A 21,611-nucleotide genomic window follows, 5' to 3' on the forward strand; every position below is an offset into this window, starting at 1 on the left:
CGATGTAAGCGTCTTAAGAGGAGGTCTGGACTGAGGCAGTATGGGAATCAAAGGCTGGTCTCTAAGGAAAAAGTAGCTTCTCTCAAGTGAACCATCCATCAGTCTGTTCCATATGTTGTCTTATGCAGAGAAAGGTATTTCCTTTTCTCTGTCTAATAGCTAACTCAAATTCTCGGGCTGTTTGCTGTGTAGCTAATGAACTATCTTCAGTTTTTAGAAGGCAGCTGAGCCACCTTCTTTTTCCTTTCAGTTTCTACACATCCAAAAGCCAGCTCCTCTGTAACAGCTTCACTCCACGGATCAAGCTGGCAGGAAGGAAAGTAGGTATCTTTCTGATTTATCTTTTATTCTTACCAGCTTGTCAGATACCTTTTCTCAGCCAAGGATCATAATCTTTCTAGAAAGTATTCCAACAGTTGTTACTAAGTTTCTGTGTCAAAAGCCAGTGAAAGCAAAGCTGTAATAATTGTTGTAGGGATTGTGAATGAGGTGCTAGTTTGTGGGTCTTTCCTTTCTAGTATGAAACTAGGTGAGAAATGTTTTAGCTTCCATAAAAATTGGAGTTTCATTCCATGGAGAGGAGGAAGGGTGTTGACAAAGATGTGGTTTTTACACAGATTTGTGACTGAGTATCAGTACTTAATACTTCTGAAGTGGCCTGGCTGCCTCCCTGAGTCAGCAGGATAAACTTTAAGTCTCATGCTTGAACACACTGAGGAATATTTCCTTAGAACATGCTGACTTTTCTCTTGCTCTCCTTTTTTTTTTTTTTTTTTTTTGTCACTTCACGCCTCCTTTGTTGGACCCTGCAGCCACTGACTGAGAAAGCAAAAAGTAACCGAGATGCCTGTGAGTAATTCTGTGCTGGAATGACCCATCCCACTGACTCCCAAACTAACAAACAGCTGTAGTGAGACAATAACACTTCAGCAAAAACACTGCTGATGAGATGCAGGAAGGGACAGTTGCTGCAGAAAACCATCAAAACCACATAGTTGATATCCAGGATGTTAATGTGCATATATCAATTGCCTTCTTGGCAAATAATGAAGTGGAGGGGTGAGTTTCTGTCCTGGCTGCTTGTCACCTGACTAGAGGAATAGATGGCATGAGGCTGGTGTGGTAGTGGTACGGTTTGTGGATGTAGGACAGAAGGGCATTTCACTGGCTTGGGATGTTGTCAGCGCTGTGACCACAGAATTACAGTGCGAGAAGCCTGCGTTCCTCTAATATCACCTCGTTTCAGGAAGGTGTATGGTCTAAAAGCGATGCTGTTCATTCTTTCAAAGGTGCTTTAAAATGTGCAGTTCCCTTGTAAGGGAACTTGAGGCATCTGTTCATACAAGGATTGTTTTTAATATCTGGGATATATGGGGGGAAGATATTAGGGCCTCAGCAACCCTGATTCATAGGCACCAACTTTGATAATTGAGCTGCTCCAGCTGTTCTGCTCATGACACTTTTATGTGTGGTTTCTTTTTGGAATAGACACTTTTCTTAGGGGTTAGAGTTGGGTACTTTTAACTTGAAGATCTTGAACATTCTTGAAAGAGGTTCCAGTGCTATATGGTTTTTTATTTCAGCATTAGGGGCTCCAAAGGATGCTGAGAATGCCCTGCCTATCCAGGTAGATTACGATGGCTACGATGCCCAGGTGTTCAGACTGCCAGGCCCATCCAGAGCCCAGCGCTGTACCACTTTCAGGTAAGAGGCTTGTGAGTTCTAGAGTAGCCATGTTAGGGTGTATTTTTTGATGCATAAAATGCTTGGAGAAATATAAGGAGAATTAAGCTCCATGTACTTACAATTGAACAAAAATCTTTATCTGTAGCTGGTATTTACGGCTGGTTATCTGCTGTTTTGCTTCTAAGATAGAAGAAACATAAGGAAAAACATAAATATACTTTTTCATTGCACCTTTAATTTGGTCCAAAGTAGAATGAAGCTAGTCTCCTGTGCTAAGTTCCTAGCAGATGTTGCAAGCTGGGTAAGAAAGTACTTGCACAATAGACTTGCACAGACTTGTAGAAATAGTATTAGTTTGATGCGTTGCTTAGTAACTGGTGCTGAATGTAGAGTGCTGGGGAATCTTCCCTCAAAATGATGCCTTTCTGAGGGAGAAAAGAAACAGAGAAGATGAGTGCAGGTTCTCAAATGTTCCATGGCCTCTCCTCTGAGAAGAAAGGCTAATTGTCCTCAGGTCCTGGCCAAATTCATTGAACAATCTATACATTTTTATTCCTTTTTCAGGAATATGGGATTGATGAACTTGTTTTGAAGTATTTGTTTTCTTTCCTTCTTTCAGTAGTATTGCCTAAATCTGAGGAAGCTGTTTATGTTGACTCACTTGTTAATGTGAGCAGCTTGTAGAAATCCATGCTGGAAGATGCCAGTAGAATTTCATGTAGTTAATAATTCCAAGTAGTTTCCCTATACCTGTGTGTTCCTACCACTGTAGGCTCAGGTCTAGTATCTTCTGGACCACATTACCAGCTTGGTGTGGTGTCTTTAGAATTGCATAAAGAGTTGAGCATGGTCTTTTCATGGCCATTGTGCTGGAAGCATTTTAGTGTTCTGTTCTTCTATTGTATGATGTACAAAAGTACATAGTACCCACACGGTAAAAAATAAATAAATAGTGATAGCTTCCTTGTGGTCTTCTTGAGTTCAGTTATCAAGTATTGAGTCTCTTACATGACTGGGGCCTGTTCAAGCCCCTTGATAACCTAGGAATTAATATTTTTCTTATCGCTGGATGTATCTGTTTATTTTCAGCAGGTCTGTGAGGGAGAGAGAAAGTCGTACCAGAAAGAGCTCTAGTTCCTACGATGTCTCATGCAGCCCTTCTCTGCAGAGCCGCACACTGCCCTCAGAGGAGGTGAGGAGCCAGGCTTCTGATGACAGCTCACTGGGCAAGATCTCCAACATCCTGATGATCCCACGGCCTCATCTGCACCAGTGTGAAGTCAGCAGCTCTTTGGGCTATACCAGCACCAGAGGTCAGCCTCAGGCAGATGGGAAGGTCCCTTGGGTGGTGAGAGGAGAGAGAGAAGCTGGAAGCTTGTGATGGCTGCTGCCTGGCCAGCCCAGGGGAGATGGTGCTTATATTAGCATTCAGGGTGCACCTTCCCACAGCTGCAGCTGGGTGTGTGCTCTCCCTTTGTTATCCTTGTCCAATTCCATCGCTTTTTTTTATTGGCTTGTCCTAAATAGAAGTGTCCTGACACTGATTTGCTCTTTTCCCTTGTCTCTTGCCTTCTTTAATATTTGGCTGTTCTCCTGTGCCTGCCTGCAAATGTGGACGTACACAAGTAACTTTTTATTATCCAGGTCACCTATAATCCGTCAAATGAGAACTGGCCTTAGCAGTGAGCCCTGGGGGACCCTGCTTATAACTTCTCTCTATGGGGATTTGTTGTCATTAAGAGTCTCATTCTGGATCCTTCCTTTTGACAACGTACTGCTGAGCTGTCTCTGTGTGTTAGCAGTTCTGGCAGTCTCCTTTTTTTCCTTCCAATTTAATTTTGTTCTCAGACAGTGTGTGATATCTTCCACAAACCCAGCTCATCTCTAGATAAATTGTATTCCTCCTGCAATTGCTGAGTCTTCTGTAGAATTATGGCTTTATGGCTTCATTTAGTATAAAGTGACACAGTATACAGCAGTACTGTAATGGCAGAAGAAGTAATATTCTTTCTTGTCTGGATTCTTGCTTACATTGTAACTTGCAGACTGGATTAAAATTACTTTCAGCTTCTCTCCCTGCCTACTCCTCAGCTCTCCTTATTCCCACTTGCGCTGGCGAATCTTTATGTCCCTAAGCAATTAATTCTCTTTTGCTTGGCTTCTGCGTGACCTCACCCTGACTTTAAGTTGTGTTTTCTAGATGTCCTTGAGAACATGCTGGAGTCTCAGCAGCGTGACTCCAGTGCCCCTGGGAGGTTTCATGTTGGCAGTGCAGAATCCATGCTGCACATTCGGCCTGGGGGATATACACCGCAGCGAGCACTGATAAACCCGTTTGCCCCATCCCGGATGCCCATGAAGCTCACATCTAACAGGAGGCGCTGGATGCACACTTTTCCTGTGGGTAGGTCTGTTTCATAGCGTATTAGGTTGCTGTTACTTTTCCTTTGTCCAAGCATCAGCACAGCAAGAGAACCACTGTGAATTCTGGCCTCTTGAAGTACTCTGCAATGTAACAGAGGCTGAACTAAGTGTATAGGCTCGATAAATCAGAATTCCTCTTTTTGAAAATATTACCATCTGTTGGCAAACTTGCCGCATTAGAATGCTGTGGTACAATCTTACAGTAGCTGGAGGCTGTTGAAGTGAATCATAACGACAATTTGGGTTGACTTTCTGATGCTGAATTGTTCTGATATTTGTCTAGCACCTTGTAAGTAGGCTCTCCAAAATGTTTAAAAGAATATTGTACTTTACTGGCATTGGAGCCGATGCCAGAGGTTCAAGTCTTTGAAGATTTCGTAAGCGTGCTTTCTTAATTTCCTTTAGTTAGCGTTGCCTGTGTTGACAAAAAGAGCGTACAAGCAACTGAGGAATCAAAGCAGATGTAGTGATTAACGATCAAACTGTATCTGTATAGGTCCATCAGGAGAAGCTATCCAGATCCATCACCAAACCCGTCAGAATATGGCAGAAATGCAGGGCAACGGGCAGCAGGATTTGACGCATTCCTCTGCGGAGCTGCTGGAGCTGGCTTACCACGAGGCAACGGGCAGGTGAAGTCCTTGGAATGAATCTGTGTAGACTTTGCATGACATCCCTTTTCTTAAAAGTTCATATATGTTATGATAAGGCAGTTATAGGTTGTGATCTTTAATAATATGCTATGTCAGTGCCACATATGCAGTATATACTTGTATTCTGAGATATAAAGCTCTTTTGGCAAGGCTGGAGATGGTTTACCTCCCTGAATTTGGGGAAGGTGGTAGTTTATCACAGAGAGTTTGCAGTGCACAAGCAATAAAACGCATCATGAATGGAATTGTTCAAAATTGCCTTATAGAAGCCTATGTCTTTAATTCTTGAGTTATTATCCCAATGGCTGTGGCCTTCATCCCAGCATAGAACATTTTTGAGCGCAGAGCACAGCTTTGCCTCACAGTAACTGTTGAGCAATTTCAGTGCTATCCGTTCTATCATGCCTTCCCCATGCTGGTGAGAATACAGCTGTCATAAACTACAGCGATGGATTGCAAATGGAAGTACCTGTGTTTGTAAACTGTTTCTCTTTTAAAAAACAAACTTTGGTCGGTGTTTGCAGCCTAGATTGTTTGTTGGCTCTGAGAAGCAAAAAAGATCCCAGTTACTGGATGTGGCATGGTACCGGGGAGGCTGTTTTTACAGCGAGGGAAATTAGATCGTTCACTTCACCTAGGCCATTTTTCAAATTGAACAGTTGTTCTCCAAACTTCAGATGTTGTCTTACCCATTTTTTTATATGATTATTCTTCTAGTGACAACATTTTGTCTGTGTTTTTCACTTATTAAGTGTTGTTTACCAAAAATATCTTGTTACCCTAGTCAACTTTAGAATTGCCAGTAAGTTTGTTTCTTTCATCATTAACTTTGGTGTCTTTCCTGCTATATGTTTCTTTCCTCTTGCATGCTTGTAGAAATTTGTGTTACATATTGTTTCTGGATGTCCAGGGTGAGTGAGGACACTGCTCATATCCTCTGCCTTTTAAAATTTTCTTGGATTTTTTGTTTCCTGATATCTTTAAGCAGTCTTTCAGGAAATTGCACTGCCTAATTATTCTTTCATGCCTTTTTTTTTTCTTTTTATAAGGAAATTGTTTGTCCTGTCTTGTACTTTGTATTACCCTTAGGAATACTCTAATCTCTTTCTGTGTTGTATAATTTTAATATTACAACATCCTCACCAACTTTGTTCCCTAGTTCTACTTTGAAAAAATGATTGCCTTTTTATTACGTCATAAGTACATCCTAGTGTGCTAAAGTATCTTGTCATTAACGCCGATCTTGTTTGTCATATTCTTGATAACTTTTTCTGGATCTCTTTGTCGTTTCTGTGGATGATGTACTCACCCAAAGCAATCCGCTCAGTCTGGAGTATTGGTTTTATAGACCATGAAATCAGATCTGTAAATAACTAGCTACACATTATTTCTCTCCTGGGAGGTATATGAGTTCTCCCCTGTCCTGTGAAGTTCTGTAGTTCATTGGTTGTGACTAGAGGCAAAGAACAAGCAGTATGGACAGATACGGGGTATTGTTACAGCCTTCTCTGTGCTGCTTTTGTGCCTGTTGCCATCTCTGCAAACATCTTTAAGAGCATGGTTTCACAACTGGCTCAGCTCAGACAGCAGGCTGATTACTTGGTTTTTGTTACGTCAACTCTTATTAAAAGCAGAGTGGCAGAGTGAGGAAAGTTTGTATGATACAGGCTATTTTGTTTTTTTTCCAGACATGTCAACTCTCGGCATCCAGGTGACAGTGCCTCTTTCCTGAGCTTCAGTGGAACAGAAGAGTACTCCAACGGTCTGGCTGGCAGCAATGGTGCAGGTAACAAAGCAATGAGTTAAAAGCAAAGAGTGGCAGAGTGAGGAAAGTTTGTATGATACAGGCTATTTTGTTTTTTTTCCAGACATGTCAACTCTCGGCATCCAGGTGACAGTGCCTCTTTCCTGAGCTTCAGTGGAACAGAAGAGTACTCCAACGGTCTGGCTGGCAGCAATGGTGCAGGTAACAAAGCAATGATTTTTGTTGATTTGCAGAACATTCTGTTGTGTTGTCTGGGGTTTTTTTTTGTTTGGTTGGGGGTTTTTTTGTGTTTTTTTTTTTTGTTGTTGTTGTTTTGGGGTTTTTGGGTTTTTTTGGTTTTGTTTTTGTTTTTTGCAACATACCTTCTGATTTTAGGGATGTGCCTTTTAGATAGTCACACGAAAGAAAAATTTGATCTTTTGGACTATAGCATTCGAGATTTACGTTCTTGTTTCAAAGCCTATTTAAAGACTAAAAAAAAAAACCAAAAACCTTCTGGATTACATTTGGATGAAAACAATTCTGTTTTCCCCGTGCTCATACCTTGAAGAGCCACCAAGAAGTTAGCAGACTTAATCTTCTTGAGTTTCTCTTGTCTTGTGTTCACATAGTCACAGTAAAAGTGATTTTGTTGTGTTGTTTCCTTCTGTGAATTTCATCTGAATGCATTTCATTTTCTTGCTTTACTTTTTTTCCCCCCCTACCCTGCCTTCTAGATTGACTTTGTTCTTGCAATTGCTAAACTGCATTTCAGCTGCTGGATACAACTTGTACAACATAGATGCAGAGCATATCCTGGCAATAAACATGCTTGCATTTTCTGGAAGACTTTTGTGTCTGTAGATTGGGTATAAGTCACGTATGTGGTGGAAGTTTATCTGTGTCTGTCTTTGTGCAAGTCGTTATGGGGACCTCCCCTGACTAACCGCCCCCACCCATCTGTACCTGCCACACTGTGACTCAGTGATTTGACTTATGTTTCTCCCTTATGCTTTGAGTCACCTATGAAATGAAACAGTTCTCTTTTTTTTTTTTTTAATTTCCAAAAATACGATTTCTCAGTGAGCCTGGTTCTCCTCTGCTGCCCACAGCATGTTTTGCTGCAACATGGGCTTACAGTGAAAAATTGCCCCATCTATTTGCCTTGACTTTCAGTGTGTTGTCTCTATTGTCCAGCAGATGGTAGACGATCGTTCAGAGCAAATAAATCTTGTTGCAGTTCCCTGACTAGATGGCAGATGGCATCAGTGGAGTCGGTGAAAGATGAATGCCCATTTGAGCCAGGTCCTCTGCTGTTTTACTGGCATCATCGTGAGGGCAGATAACCATCCTTTCTGTTAGTGAGTGCTGTTTAGAGTAACAGCTATGCTCTTGGTATCAATTTCCTGGATAAATCTCTATAAGCTAGTTTTATCAAATGTCTCCTTTTAAATGTTTGGAGGCTTCCTGAAATTTGTATTTTGATACATGCCTTCTAGGCCAGCAATTTTCCTTGTCTCTGTAGCTGCTTGTTTCCTCTCAGGTGCCACCACAGCTGTTTATACAGCTACATGGTGAACCAGCTCAGAACCCATCCAAATGAAGAGTAACTGGGGGTTTTCTTCACTGTATGGATTGTTTCACTCTAATTACTCAAATATTGATGCAAATACAGCAGGCAGATATGAAATGGGAACTAGGAAGAACTGGTCAAGGGGTATCACAGCATCATGTTGGTTCAGTGTTCACTGAGCTGAAGTTTTAGTATCCGTTTTTCAGGTTAACAGGCTGCTTTGAATTAATCCATTTGACAGTGAGAAAAAAATCATAGCATCTTAAGTCCCAAACAAAACTTAAATATAGATTTTCATTAATCTTAGGTCCATTATTAGTCTTTATTTAGGTTAATATAGACTGAATAAACTGAATTTTGCTCAAACACTGAGCATCTCTTCAATAGCTATCATTTTATCTCCTTTCACAATGAATAAAAACTTCCTTACTGTTCTTTCCTAGTGAAGTGTGGACTAAGGTATATCTTACAGGTTGAAAGTTGCTGCCTTTGCAGAACATGGTAGTTTTAAACAGTCTGTAATTAATATATTGGACTTATTTAGGGGCACTAAAGGCTTAATTAATACTTTTCAGATTTTTAGCCTGGTAGGGGATAAAAACGTCATTTGTACTTGCTGGATCAAGAATATCGACTGTCTGTTTTGTTTTCTTCCTGCACCCTGACAGAGTGGTGAAACGTGTACTTGTAGTTTATGCCTAAAAATGTTGGAATTTGAGTAAATCTATATAATTATTTTCATAAATTACTTAGACTCTCTAGAGTCTTGGATAATTAGAATCTTATATATGGGTTCTTTTCCACCAGATGAAAGTCCTTTCTTGCTGCTCCTGTGTTTTATTAAATTCTTCCTCTTAACTTATCGCTTGTTCATAAAAGGAGAAAACCAATAAAAAATATTCTGATTTTGGGTACTGAATGTATTTAGAAGTACTTAGCTGCTAAGACTGTGAGATTATCAGGCTAAATAATTACAAGTGACTCTTCTTTTTTTGTTATTTGCTTTTTTTATGGCATCTACTTTTCAAGATGTGTTTCACCACTTTGGGGGGGGAGGGGTTGGTTTTGCTTGTTTTGTAGCTACGGAACACTTCTAATGAGATGTTCAAATTTCATCCAGTATGTCTTTTTTTTCCTTATTAGTTGTCTTTGTGTATTTTTCTGCTGTGCAGAACCCTGAGTTCTTTCCAAGGAGAAAAAATACCATATTCTTAAAATGTTTGCATGCTTTTGATTTATTTTTATTTGAAATGAAAGTAAAGTGCATAGTTACTTAAAATAAAATGCATATTTATTTCTTGTAGTAACGAACCTCAAAACTCAGAACAAGGATTCCTTGGAAGATGCTGTCTCTAACTCTCCGGATCCAAGTAAGCTGGAGAAAGGTTTGGAAAAGAGTTTGTGTAGGTGGGAAGACAGGGAGGGAAAGGGCATGTGCATATATAGAGGCATCAGGAGGTGGTAGGCAAGAAACTGAGGAACCTGCTTGGCTTTTGGCAGTAGTTTATTTTGCCTTGCAGTAATTTGCAGGATCTCCTTGTACTGAGTGTTTCACTGTGATTGCAGTTCTATAGCTCTTAAGAATACATGACACTGGTTGTTGTAGTACATCTGAAATTCTTTCCTTACCAGCCACTATTACGCAAAAAGCTAGAGCTGCTGAACTCTTACCTGCCTCTCAATATGAACGGTTTGGTTGGCATCACCTAACTGAAGCAGAAGTACAGTCAGTGTGTGACTGCTTAAGAAACATTTTCTTTATAGCAGTCTGTGCTGTATTACTTTCTTGTGCAGTGTTCCTGCCATTAACTTTGTCATTTTTATAGTAAAATAACTGGTGTCCCTGCCCATGGCAGGGGGATTGTAACTTGATGATCTTTAAGGTCCCTTCCAACCCAAACCACTCTGTGTTTCTAACTTTCTGTCTGTAAGACATGTGTGATGAGAAGTTAGAGGCTGGCCATGTGCCTTGATAGAGATTGTTTGAGGCAGGTTAGAATGTAGTGCAGTGGTGAACTGATGATTTGATATAATTTGGTTAGCTTTTGTTTTTTAATGTCTAGTTTTAGATCTCTGTAATCTCAAAATTGCAACATAACTCTAGGAAAGGGTGTGGGGAAGGATTGTTTTCCAAGTTACTATTTTTCTGGTCTTCCCACCCCTCTGGATCTGTCTTCTGTTTTTATAACTGTAGAAATACTGCCTTTTCTGCTGTTGCACTATTCCAGAAAGAGGCTGCCCTGTCGCTCTTTCTCTCCTTATCCCCAGCTCCTTCTGCAGTTGTCTAGAATGCAAAGCTGGTCTGATTTTCTTGTTCAGACTTGGAATGTTGATCTGTTCTGTTAATAATGAGTAACTGCACCTGACATGCTGTAATTTTGGATATGTCAGCTCTAGCTTTCAATCAACAGAAAATTAAACATGTTAACTTGGAATGCCATTTGCATGTTGGGATTGAATTAGCATGTGCACTGCATTGTTTAACAAACTCTGTCTCTTTCTCTCCCTCCCTTCTTCCCGTCCTGCTTTCCTTTTCCCTTTCCATTCCACCCCCTTTTTGTCCCTGTTGACTTTGTGCCAACTCTGTTTTTGTCCCTCATTCGTTCTAACTTTCCTCTTCACACATTTCTTTCATCTTCCTCTGCACCCTGTTTTTTCATGGGTGACCATGTATGCCCCATTGCCTGCTCCCCCACGGTACAACGAGGCAGTTCTGACGCTGTCTGCTCCCCCCGTAGTGCCAGGCTTCTGTTGTACAGTTGGAGTGGACTGGAAATCTCTCACTACTCCGGCGTGTCTCCCTCTAACCACGGACTACTTCCCTGACCGTCAGAGTCTGCAGAACGATTACACGGAGGGTTGCTATGATCTGCTCCCAGAAGCTGACATTGACAGGTTTGGCCAGCACCTTCTCTCTGGAGTAACTTGCGTTGAATCGAAGTGTTTAAGCTTAAGGTGATGGAAGAGGAACACTTGGGAGAGCGTACAAGTGAAAGATTAATTGCTAACATGTTTAGCAGCAAAATACTTAGATTTTTTTTCTTTTTAGTGGTAACTTTGCACCTTTACTGGTGTTACCAACTGACAGTATACGGTGTTCTGTCAATTTTATGTTAGAAATGGTTTGCATACAAAATTTTGCATCTCTTCTTGTTCTGTTGTGTTTCAATCAAAAAAGTCAACCTCAAGCTATCATCTTTGTTGATCTGTTTTCTAGCAAGTATTTTGGAAACACTAAATGAGCAAATGCCTATGTATGCACAGTGTTTAAGATGCCTATCCTCAAATTCAGGGATATTTAGTTTGAAGTATCTTGGTAGAAAATAGCGTTAGTGGGATAAACAGAACTTCTCAGCTTGTCTTAAAGTTCTCTGGTAACTATTCTTTGATAGAGTTGGTTTCATTTTTTTCTGAAACTGTCTCATCTTCTTAGATTTTTGAAACTTTCTGCAACTTGTCAGACATCAGAAAGACCTGTTCATGTGGCTGCTTTATGGAAACAATAAAAAATATTAGTCAAGGTGATTGAAGTATATAGGAAATAGCTGGGTTAATGAAGAAACACCTAAAAGAAATGTCAGATGTCCCATTATAGCAGGAAGGTGAAGTTCAGAGCAGAAGGAGTTGTAGTAAGATGCTGTAGTGATACGTCTTTCAATGTCTCTGCTCTAGACTTCTTACCATGGGAGAGGGTGGAGCATTGCTGGCACACTTTCAGTTCTGAGCTCTGCTGAACATTTCATTTCAGTGAACTGCACTGACAGCCTCTGCTAAATGCTGTACAAGTGATTATTTGTGAATTTATTGGAAGTTTAACAACTGCTGTAAGCAAATTTGTTACAAGTTGCAAAACTGTGTTCAAAGGCGTTAATGAGTATTGCCAGATAGCTAATCATCACCTCTTTAAAACAGAAAGGTACCAATCTTTCTCCTGTTCCTGCAGGTTGGTTTTCAGAGGCAGAGGGCTCCACTTACAGGGAGCCCAATGCAGGCAGAAATCCTGAATTAGGAAACGCAGAGCTAAGAATAGGTGTGTGGTCAGCTTCCTTATTCTAGTCTCCTTAACCTTTGTGTTCAGGAGAGATGAGGAAGGAGTGCAGATGACAGCCCAACAGGTGTTTGAGGAGTTTATTTGTCAGCGTCTCATGCAAGGCTATCAAATTATTGTGCAACCCAAACCCCAGAAACCAGCCACGACTGTGCCACCCCCGCTCAGCAGCAGTCCCCTTTACAGTCGAGGTGAGTGACTTTGGATTGACAACTCGGTCTTTTGTCTTTCTCTCCTTCTGCCAGTCCCAGTAACCTCTACGAGTTGGGCAGAGATGTTCATTGAAGCCCTCTGGTTTTTTTTGTTTTGTTGTTGTTATATGTAAATCTTTGCCCGGAGAGAGCCTGATCTGGGGCAGCACAAACAGCTCAGCTGCACCATGAATGGACAGGTGCAGGATTTTTGATCTGTAATAAGAAACCCAAATGAAATATGGCTTGAGTGTCATTTGGGTGAATACATCTGAAACACAATTCACATGGTGGCTGCAGGGCAGGCACATCTCCAGAAGAAGACAGACCCAAAGCTCCCAAATGTATGTATCTAGAAGTGGTTTCCTAACTCTGAAATAGCTGTGAAGGTCCCAGATAGACAGGTTCATTATCCTGAAGCCATGAGTCAGCTAAACCTAGTTAAACCCTGGAGGACTGGAGTGGGTTAAGAGGGTATCATATTCCCTTGAAGGAATCTGACTTGCTGTTTGACTTCTGACTTGTTTTCTGGCTATTCTCTAGACAAGTCAGCGTGGTACAGTGTTCATAGAGCAGGGAATACACATGAATAGGACGTGGTTGTTATTCACTGGTTTGGGAATGAGCAGCAAGGCTCCTTTTGTGAAGTGCTGAGCGTAAGTGGTTAGTTCCAGAAATGAAGCACAGAGAGGAAGTGAAAATGGAGCCCAGCTTTGCCATCATTCCCACCAGTTTCTCAACACTTCATATTGTCTGTTCTCCAGTTGTCCTGACTAGGGAAGGTCTGGGGGTGTATGAATTGTGAATGCCCTTCTTCAGTTCTGATGCTAGCAACTCTTAACTGTAAGAACAAAAGGCTTGTTGTGCGTATGTTCCTTAAAAAGGTGGCCTGAAAAATGGCTTTAAGTTTGTCTTGAGTTCAGAAGCCCAATTCTGGAGTCTCTTTCTGTAGGTACAGTTTGTTGACAAAGTTCCGACTATTGCAGTAAGCTGAAAGAGGGTGTGTTTGGCTTTTTGCAATTAGGTCTTGTATCAAGAAATCGACCTGAGGAAGAAGATCAGTACTGGCTGAGTATGGGCCGTACTTTCCACAAAGTAACATTAAAAGACAAAATAATTACTGTGACTCGATACCTGCCAAAGTGAGTATCTCTCTGGTTGAGCAGTTTGCTATCAATGTTCAGATGGATACGCTTTTCCAGCTGTCTATACTTGCTTGAAAGCATGTACTGTAGAACCTTCTTTCTCTTTAGGAGAAGAAAGAGAAGCATTGCTATTGATGATGCTGAGATTAATGTTCGTGTTTTCTCTTTTAGATATCCGTATGAATCTGCTCAGATAAACTACACTTACAGCTTGTGCCCCTCGCACTCTGACTCTGAATTTGTCTCTTGCTGGGTAGAATTTTCCCATGAGAGACTGGAAGAGTACAAATGGAATTACTTGGATCAGTATATCTGCTCTGCTGGCTCTGAGGATTTCAGGCAAGATCTTTTCCAGATTGTTCTGTGTCCTAATTGCCTCTTTTCCTTTTTGACCTAAAATTTCTCCAACAAGTTCAGCCCACAAGTGCTCAGTACTCCAGGGAGAGTAACTGGCCTGCTTTCACTTGTATGGTGCTGGCAGCTGTTGCCTTGTAGGAATCTTACTCTGTGTTGCTGTTGTATTATCTGATCTTTAATACAAAGTCTTGATCACAAGGTTCAGCACAAACTACTTTTTTTTTTCCTCTGTCACAAACTCAAAGAAATATGATGGCATTTTGTACCATCTAGATGCTTTTCTCGACTTCTTACTCATGTCTAGATCTGACTCAAAACTTCTATTTAGTTTTAATCTGCTTGAGGCCGAGGCTTAGGTTAACCTTCTAGCTTATGTACAGCAGGGCTTCTTAGTAGCAGTGTGGGATATCTCCACTAGTATCAATAGCCTTTTTGATATCTTTTCTCAACAAAACCAGTCTTTCTGTATCTTTGTTTCTTTTCAGATCTCAATCAAAATGCCTCCTAGTCTAATGTATACCTTTCAAATTCCTTTTTCTTTGCCTATTTTTAGAGAAAAATCCGTTGTAGCCTATATTTTACAGAAAATAAAATATATCTCTATGATACAATTACTCTGAAGATAGCCTTGTTTTCTGCATATCAATGTTTTAATACTTCCCAGTGATATTTAATACTTCCCAGTGCTGATCATTCCTTTGCATATCTGCTCTTTCTCGCTCAGGGAGAGCAGAATGAGATTGTTACTCTACTTGCTAAAATTTACAGATAGATGTGTATTTTACTTACTGTAAAGTCCTTCATAGGAAACTCTGCTGAACTCTGTCCTGTCTTCCGTGTTCGTTCAGCCTTATTGAGTCACTGAAATTCTGGAGGACCCGCTTTCTCCTTCTGCCTGCCTGCATCAGTGCCACTAAGCGCATTATGGAAGGAGAAGTGCACTGCGATGTGTACGGTGACAAGCCCCGTTCTGATGAGGAGGAATGGCAGCTCCTGGATGGATTCATTCGCTTTGTGGAGGGTTTGAACCGCATTCGTCGACGGCATCGATCTGATCGAATGATTCGAGTGAGTCAGCTTTTGGTTGGGTGGGAAGCTGAGTTTGGGTTTTATCCAAACCATCTAATGAAACATGAGCAGAGAGACCCTCAGACAATCCCAAGCAAGTTGGGGGGTTATGTGTGTGGGTATCTGTGGGTAATCCGTACATAAAGCACAGTGCTGACCGACACACTATTTCAGGTAGTATGGCCTTGTTAACACCCTGCTTATTCTTGAGCTAATTAAATTTACCTGAAATGGATATTCCATGCTGCTGTGGCTGGAGCCAGAACCAGGACAGTTAGCTCACTCAGTGAGAAGCCAAGCCTTTCTCCGTAGCGTAGCCATGCCTTAGACTGTTGATGCTTTACTTTTTCGCAGCTGGTCTTCTCTTACCACAAGCCTGATGCCACCTCTTTGCAAATATGCATTGCTTTGTGCTGGGGATGTGATTAGCCTGGACATGGTATTGCACCTTGTGATGCAGATAATTGATAAAAAGGGATGTCTGAAGTGGTGAAGTTGGTAACTTCTAGCTGGGTTGGCTGTGTGCTGCAGATTTAAGGATTGTGGAAAGAGAACCATATGGGTGAATTCCTGGTGAACAGTAGTTTCAAGAGGGTGATGACACACAGCGTGTATCAGTTCTCATCCAGTTCGCGCACTAAATGGGGTAATTTATTTCAGAGCAAATCCTCCTTTTCCAAAACAACACCCATTTTATTTTGAGAATAGCATCCACACAAGATAGTAGGCTGTCCCATTTCTTATGTACCTATGGTTTAACTCCCTTTCTAAAGTGTACCTAATAAAGCCCTGCTCATGTGAGGTGTTGTGTTCTTACTTACTAGTTAAGCCTAGCTTGACTAAGTCTGGGCTTCCATTTTTATTTTGTTAGAAAGGGTCTGCCATGAAAGGCTTGCAGATTGCTGGTCCGATTCCCACCCACTCTCTGGAGCAGTCTGGGCCTCCCATTGGGAAGAAGGGAACCTCGGCACTCTCAGCTCTGCTGCAGATGGAAGCCACTCAGAAGTGAGTCTCTACAGCCAGGCTGTGTGAAGGGCACTAGAACATCCTACATATTCTACCTGGGCAGATTTGGGGAACTTTGCCTTGAGAAGAGGGATGTGGGATGCTGCTTCTTTAGTATCCTTGGGCAGGGCTGGGGCAATACTGGTCTTTTCCAGTGACTTCCTTGTATTATGTTTCCATTAATAGAATGAACATGAAGGACTAGAAAGGAACATGGAGATTAGAGAAGTGAATGTCCAGTAATTTAGAAGGAGCATCTTTTTGAGTAGCATCTCAGTCCATTACACATCAGATTGTCATCTGTTTGTGATTTGCCGGAACAGTTGTATCCACAGAAGAAGCGTTTAACTGGGACATAAGTGTATACAAGTACACCACAGTGGTTGAGTGGTCTCAGTATAAGCATTAGGTAACAAATATTGCTTAAAGAAAATAGCTTGTTTGCACTGATAACTTCTATTAAAATACCTGTGAAACTTCCGAGATTCTTTTTCAGTATTGATCTGGAATGGTTTAAAGAAACTCAAAGTACTAATACCAGATATGCTGTAAACACCACTTAAAACACTGTTGCTGTTAAATACATAAGAGATCTTAATTTTTTAAAATGGTAACATAGTATTACATGTGCATAATAAAGCTGAGTAGGTTCAAGGGTCCGTGTTGTTTCTGTGGGGTAAAAAGTGCTTAACAGAACATTGGATTGATTCTGTGCTTCAGAGAGTGGGAAGGCAAATGTCTGAAAATGCAGCAGTACCCCTCTGCAACAGTTGTGTTCAGGTGGAAGCTGACACAGAATATGTTTGAACAAACTCTGGATTCCTTCCTGTTGTTTTAGGTCGCTGGGGGAGCAGCAAGCAGCAATGCTTTCTGGGAAGAGCTCTGGGCAGCCTTCGGAGAGTGGGAGCATTGCTATCACACCCACCTATATGGACAGCCCTCGTAAGGTAAAGATTTTCTGGTCTTTAGCTACTATTTTTACATAAGAATTTCTCAAATAATAGAAGGTTCTTTCTCTAAGCACATGGCAACATCATACCACAGTTTACTCTCTAATCCAGCAAGGACTGTCCTGCACCAGGGATGCCCTTAAGCCTTTGGGTACAAGGGCATAAAAAGAGGTTGGGGCACAACTATCCTTCAATTCTTGAACACTGTGACAATGAGATGGGATCCCTGGGATGCTATCTCAGTGTGTTTTGCTAACGTAAGTGGTATTTTTAAATTAGTCCATTTCCTTTTCTGGTAGCACATTTCATTTCAGTCAGGGTTTGATTTTTAGACGTAGTAGTACAGTGCTGTCTGCATCTATATGAAGGCTGGCTGTAAGAGCAAAATCAAGCTCTAGACTGTGACTGTGTGAAGCTTCAGTGGAATTTTAACAGCAGGAACTCCAGTTACTTTCATCTGCTTAGGGGAGAGGATGTGTTCTGAGCAGTGATTTAGATGCATGCCTGCACTGGCCGGACTCCAGGCTGCAGAAAACTGTCTTGCTGGAGCTCTCTTCAGACACTTAAAGAAGAGTCTGTGCTTTCCCTCAGCTGTCCTGTCAACTGTCCTGTGAGTGCCAGGAGAGCTGAAACTCTGCCTCCAAGTCCAAGAAGAAATATTTTATTATTTTTCTGTATTCTGGCATGAAGGTCTTTCAGCAGAAGTAACAAGGAAGTGAATGAAGATACAGCACTTAAGCGTGACCTGTCTTTGGGTTCAACAGTTGAAGTATTGCAAAGAACAAGTTCTCAGATTCCCTGCTATCAATGTAACCATCTCTTTCAGTACTTTTCTCTTAGCATTTAGTGTTTTGGCATTCACCCTTCTGTGCCACCACCAGGGAGAAGCCTTGTGTAATTCTGGAGACCTGGATGTTGCTAGTTGAAGTGATAGAGTAGCTGCAGTCCGTCTTAGTAATGGACACCTGTTTGTAGAATGAGAGCGTATCCAAAACATAGATGAGATTCAGGAGCGGGTTGTGCTAGGCTTGGAAAAAGTAGGTGCAGTAATTGACCGGAGACATGTTTGCAAACGTCCAGATCATAATTCAGGCTTTGCATTTGCCTCTTCTACCATTTTGGAAAATCCACTTCATCAAACTTCCCTTTTTAAGTGTAGAAATTGTAATTCTCTCTTCCTACCAGTAAAACTGGTGAAAGTTCCATGTAGGACACAAGATAGAAGAATGTTGCATCTGGTTGTTCTGTGTGGCAGAGGGAAAAAGGCAAAATTGTGTCTTGAGCAATGGCACACTAGTGCATTGGAAACAAAGTAGCAGACCTTGCTACAGCAAATGCTCATAAGCAAGTGGAGTCTCCTGTAATTTTAAAAGTAAGTGTGTTCAGAAGCCCCTCTGGAGGATAACTGCAGAATCTGGAAGAGTGTGTTATCAACTGAAAGCCTTTCACACTACAGGAGTAAACACTCCTATAAATATAGAGACTGGGGAGATGCAGTTGGGATCTCCAAATCGACATCTCCAATCTCGCACTTGTTGGAAAGTTGCTGGTGGACAGGTAGCCTTAGCAGGCAACTTTGTGCTCACTTGGAAACATCAGCAAGTGCGTGCCTCGTGTTTCCAGGACAGCGCAACCCCTTTAGGGCTCACCAGCGCGGGTATGTCCATTGGCTGGCTGGACACTTGCAGCTGAAGTACTGACAAATTGTCACAGCTGTGTGCTCTGTCAGCAGCCAAGGGAGCAAGTGCTTTTCTAGGATTCTGTTCAATGCTGGAGTTATTCCAGAACAAAACTGAGCCCCTGGCTCCACCTTTACTCTGATTCGGAGTAGAACTGATAAGTCACTTCAGCCAGTTACTGGGCAGTAGGTATGATTTTAACATGGTGAGTTAGCTTGATGCATAGTCTGCTTGGGAAGTCTTTCCCTTATGGATACAGGGTGCTTGGCTCTGCTTCTGCACTCTGTAAATTGCCAGACATATAACCCTGGTGTTAATTCTTTCCAGAAAATGTTTTATGTGTACGTACCGAGGGAAGCATGATCTTAACTGCAGGCTAGACAAAATATTTTGCCTAGGGAACGGAATAAAATAGGGAATGAAAATCTAGTTGAGTCCCACTGCATTGTCGTATGTGGTAAGACAAATCTTGACACATCCTCGAATAGCAGCCAGGGATAAACTCATCCAGAGTTTGCAGTAGGTGGGGAACATAGCACAGGCAGTGTCTGTTTAATTTTGCATGAAGTGTTAAACACAGTGCTGGAAAGATCTTTGTGATGGATTTTTCTTCCCTTTCCTTTGCACCATACCAAACCTGCATTTGAGAGGAAGAGAAGAGCTGCTTTGCCTCTCCCTCTTTATCAGTTGAATGACTGACAGGCTAGGAAAAAAGCTGTCCTCCTTTGGATATTTGTCACTACACATGCAGTTCTACAGGTTTCTGTATCGCTATTCAGCTTTGCATTTAGGATGGAAACCTACATACTTCAGAGTTCAAGTCTTTCTCCTGTGAAGTGTGGAGGGAAGGCTGTAGTTTCAATTGGCTTCTGATCAGTGTGGTTTTCAAAACTTTGGAAAAGCATCTGTGCTGAGGAGGAGCAATGTCTTGTTACAGAGAGAGAAAGTAAGGGGTGTGTATGTGAGTAACTCCTGATGCTCTGCGTTCTGCCACACCTGACTTTCTGGGGCTATTTTTGAGATTTGTGTTCTCCTCGTACTTTCTCTCTGTGGTCATTTCATATTTGCCCAACCTTGTATTTGATTTTCTTCAATTCCTTGTTCCTGTTGCTGTTGCCATTAATGGGCCTACTTCCTCTGATGCCTTCAGGATGGGGCCTTCTTTATGGATTTTGTTCGCAGCCCACGTACAGCTTCAACGTTCTACTCCCAGGTTAGTTTTGAATGGGCTCTTGTCATCACTGGCTTTTGGACTGAGGTGATGGAGAGCATTTGTTGTCCTGAGCTTGCCATGTGGGGAACCTGTGTTGGTTTCCAGATCTGCTTGTTGGAGGGAGACACGCAGCATGAGCAGGACAAAGTGGCTGGTGGGTGGTGGATGTGACTAATTCCTTCCACCATTCAGTGTTTGTGGTGTGCTTTGGATGTTCATGTGCCCTGCCTCGCTGTCCTTTGCAGTGCTGTCTTGTCAGCTAATGAAGCTTCTCTTTTTGTGTTTCAGCAAGTATTTGTTTTCTATCTTCCCTTGCTAAACAAAATGGCAACAGCTTACTCATCTCGTTTGTGGCTCGATGTCTTCTGTGGTATTTGACTGACAGGTGGCTCTGGGGAGAACAACGCAAATTGTGTCCTTGGATTCTTAAACAACGGAGGGCTGAAAATATTGGTGTTATCTTGGTTTAAAAGAGTCCTCGTGACAGAAGTTGTTTGTACACTTAACACCAGTTAGGAGTTAGCAATAACAGTGTCCCTAGAGAATACTGCTGGCTGAAGGGAGCTCTGAGGAGGAAAATGGATTTAGCTGGCTGTGGGGACGGTAGATTCCACGATGGAGCATCTGCTGGTTTTGGCAGGAAAAAGGGACGTCTGCCATTGCAGAGTGAGAGATCTTTGGGCTGTGGCATAAATAAAGGACTCTGATCTGGCTATCAGACCCAGGTGAACTACCAGCGTTGTGATTTTCAGCTGTGCATGTGCTGTGGATTCATCATGGCAGATCAGCCCTCATATTTACACCAGTTTAGTGACTGAGTACTCTGCTGTTCGTGTTCCTCTCCCCCACCTCTCTAGCTTTTATATAATAGGCCTTTCCTAAACCATACGTGTTAATGACAGATGGCAATTACAGCCTGTACTTTGCTGAGTTTTTCAGCATTCATGTTCTTTCTGAAATGGTTTAATGTTAATTTTGTGAACTATTCAGTCTACCGTTGGAATAGCACAAGTGTTCCTGCGGGAGGAAAGTGTTCTTGTTGTCTTGGCGACATAGGTGTGGGCGGGTGCCAGCAGCCTCCTGATACTACCCTTAGAAAGGGAGGAAGAAGAGCTGATTTTGTGCATTATGAAACCTGAATTCCATGTGATACGTTTGCGTATTTTTGTCTGAGAGAGGCAAAACTGTTTTTTTCTAGTTGCTTAGTACTTTCCCATAGCGATTAAGTTTCCTATGGTGTCCATCGCATGTTTATCATCGCAGTTGTTCCCTCGTGTTGAAGATGGTAGGTTTGGACTTCTGTTGCTGGTTTGCCAGTAGCTCTCTCAACACAGTTGTTGCTGGGTTGGTGATCCTCATCTTTACCGGGGTCTGAATTTCATGTTTGTCAGTAGCTCTGTAATGATGACAATAGACTGTATTTATCCTTTCTGTGTATGCTTCTGCCTGCCTTACAGTATTGCTGTTAACTAACTTGAGCTGAGGTACAGATGGTCCAGGGAGGGGAGAAATTGGGAAACAGATTACATAATAAATTTAATAAAGATGTTGCTATGTTTACTCCTTGCAGGTCTCTATAGATCAATCAATTCCTGCATCCTCAGATGGCAACATGCTGATAAACGCGGGGCAGTTACCTGACAGGGGCAACGCTCAGAGCTTGGGAAGTTCACAGAATGTTGCAGACCAAGGATATACCACAGCTGGTGCTGCCGAGGGCAGGTAAGAAAAGCACAGCAGTACTGTGCTGCAATTCTGTTATGTTCCTCTTTCTGGTGCCAAGGAATGGGCATTTAAACGGGAACCAGAGAACAAGATGTTCTGTGTCTTTCAGCACTAGAAGGTACTCGTCACAAGACCTTATTGCAGCATTTG

General features: G+C 41.9%; 1 protein-coding gene across 4 annotated transcripts in view; it reads left to right on the top strand.

Moving 5' to 3' along the window:
* The window catches only part of DEPDC5 (DEP domain containing 5), a 44,189-nt gene that overhangs the window by 10,671 nt on the left and 11,907 nt on the right, over positions 1-21,611 (top strand). The window contains exons 17-33 of one of the 4 annotated variants that reach the window (XM_010075951.1): positions 251-320; positions 813-849; positions 1,584-1,704; positions 2,779-2,999; positions 3,887-4,090; positions 4,607-4,742; positions 6,452-6,549; positions 9,385-9,450; positions 10,792-10,975; positions 12,159-12,319; positions 13,344-13,461; positions 13,636-13,803; positions 14,670-14,889; positions 15,761-15,894; positions 16,733-16,841; positions 19,674-19,736; positions 21,307-21,458. In XM_010075951.1, coding sequence (XP_010074253.1) covers positions 251-320; positions 813-849; positions 1,584-1,704; positions 2,779-2,999; positions 3,887-4,090; positions 4,607-4,742; positions 6,452-6,549; positions 9,385-9,450; positions 10,792-10,975; positions 12,159-12,319; positions 13,344-13,461; positions 13,636-13,803; positions 14,670-14,889; positions 15,761-15,894; positions 16,733-16,841; positions 19,674-19,736; positions 21,307-21,458 — 2,262 coding nt within the window. The remainder of the gene's footprint in view (positions 1-250; positions 321-812; positions 850-1,583; positions 1,705-2,778; positions 3,000-3,886; positions 4,091-4,606; positions 4,743-6,451; positions 6,550-9,384; positions 9,451-10,791; positions 10,976-12,158; positions 12,320-13,343; positions 13,462-13,635; positions 13,804-14,669; positions 14,890-15,760; positions 15,895-16,732; positions 16,842-19,673; positions 19,737-21,306; positions 21,459-21,611) is intronic. The other 3 variants (XM_010075952.1, XM_010075953.1, XM_010075954.1) reach the window with 3 other exon arrangements.

Source organism: Pterocles gutturalis, unplaced genomic scaffold, assembly GCF_000699245.1.
Source record: "Pterocles gutturalis isolate BGI_N339 unplaced genomic scaffold, ASM69924v1 scaffold5798, whole genome shotgun sequence".
NCBI lineage: Eukaryota > Metazoa > Chordata > Aves > Pterocliformes > Pteroclidae > Pterocles > Pterocles gutturalis.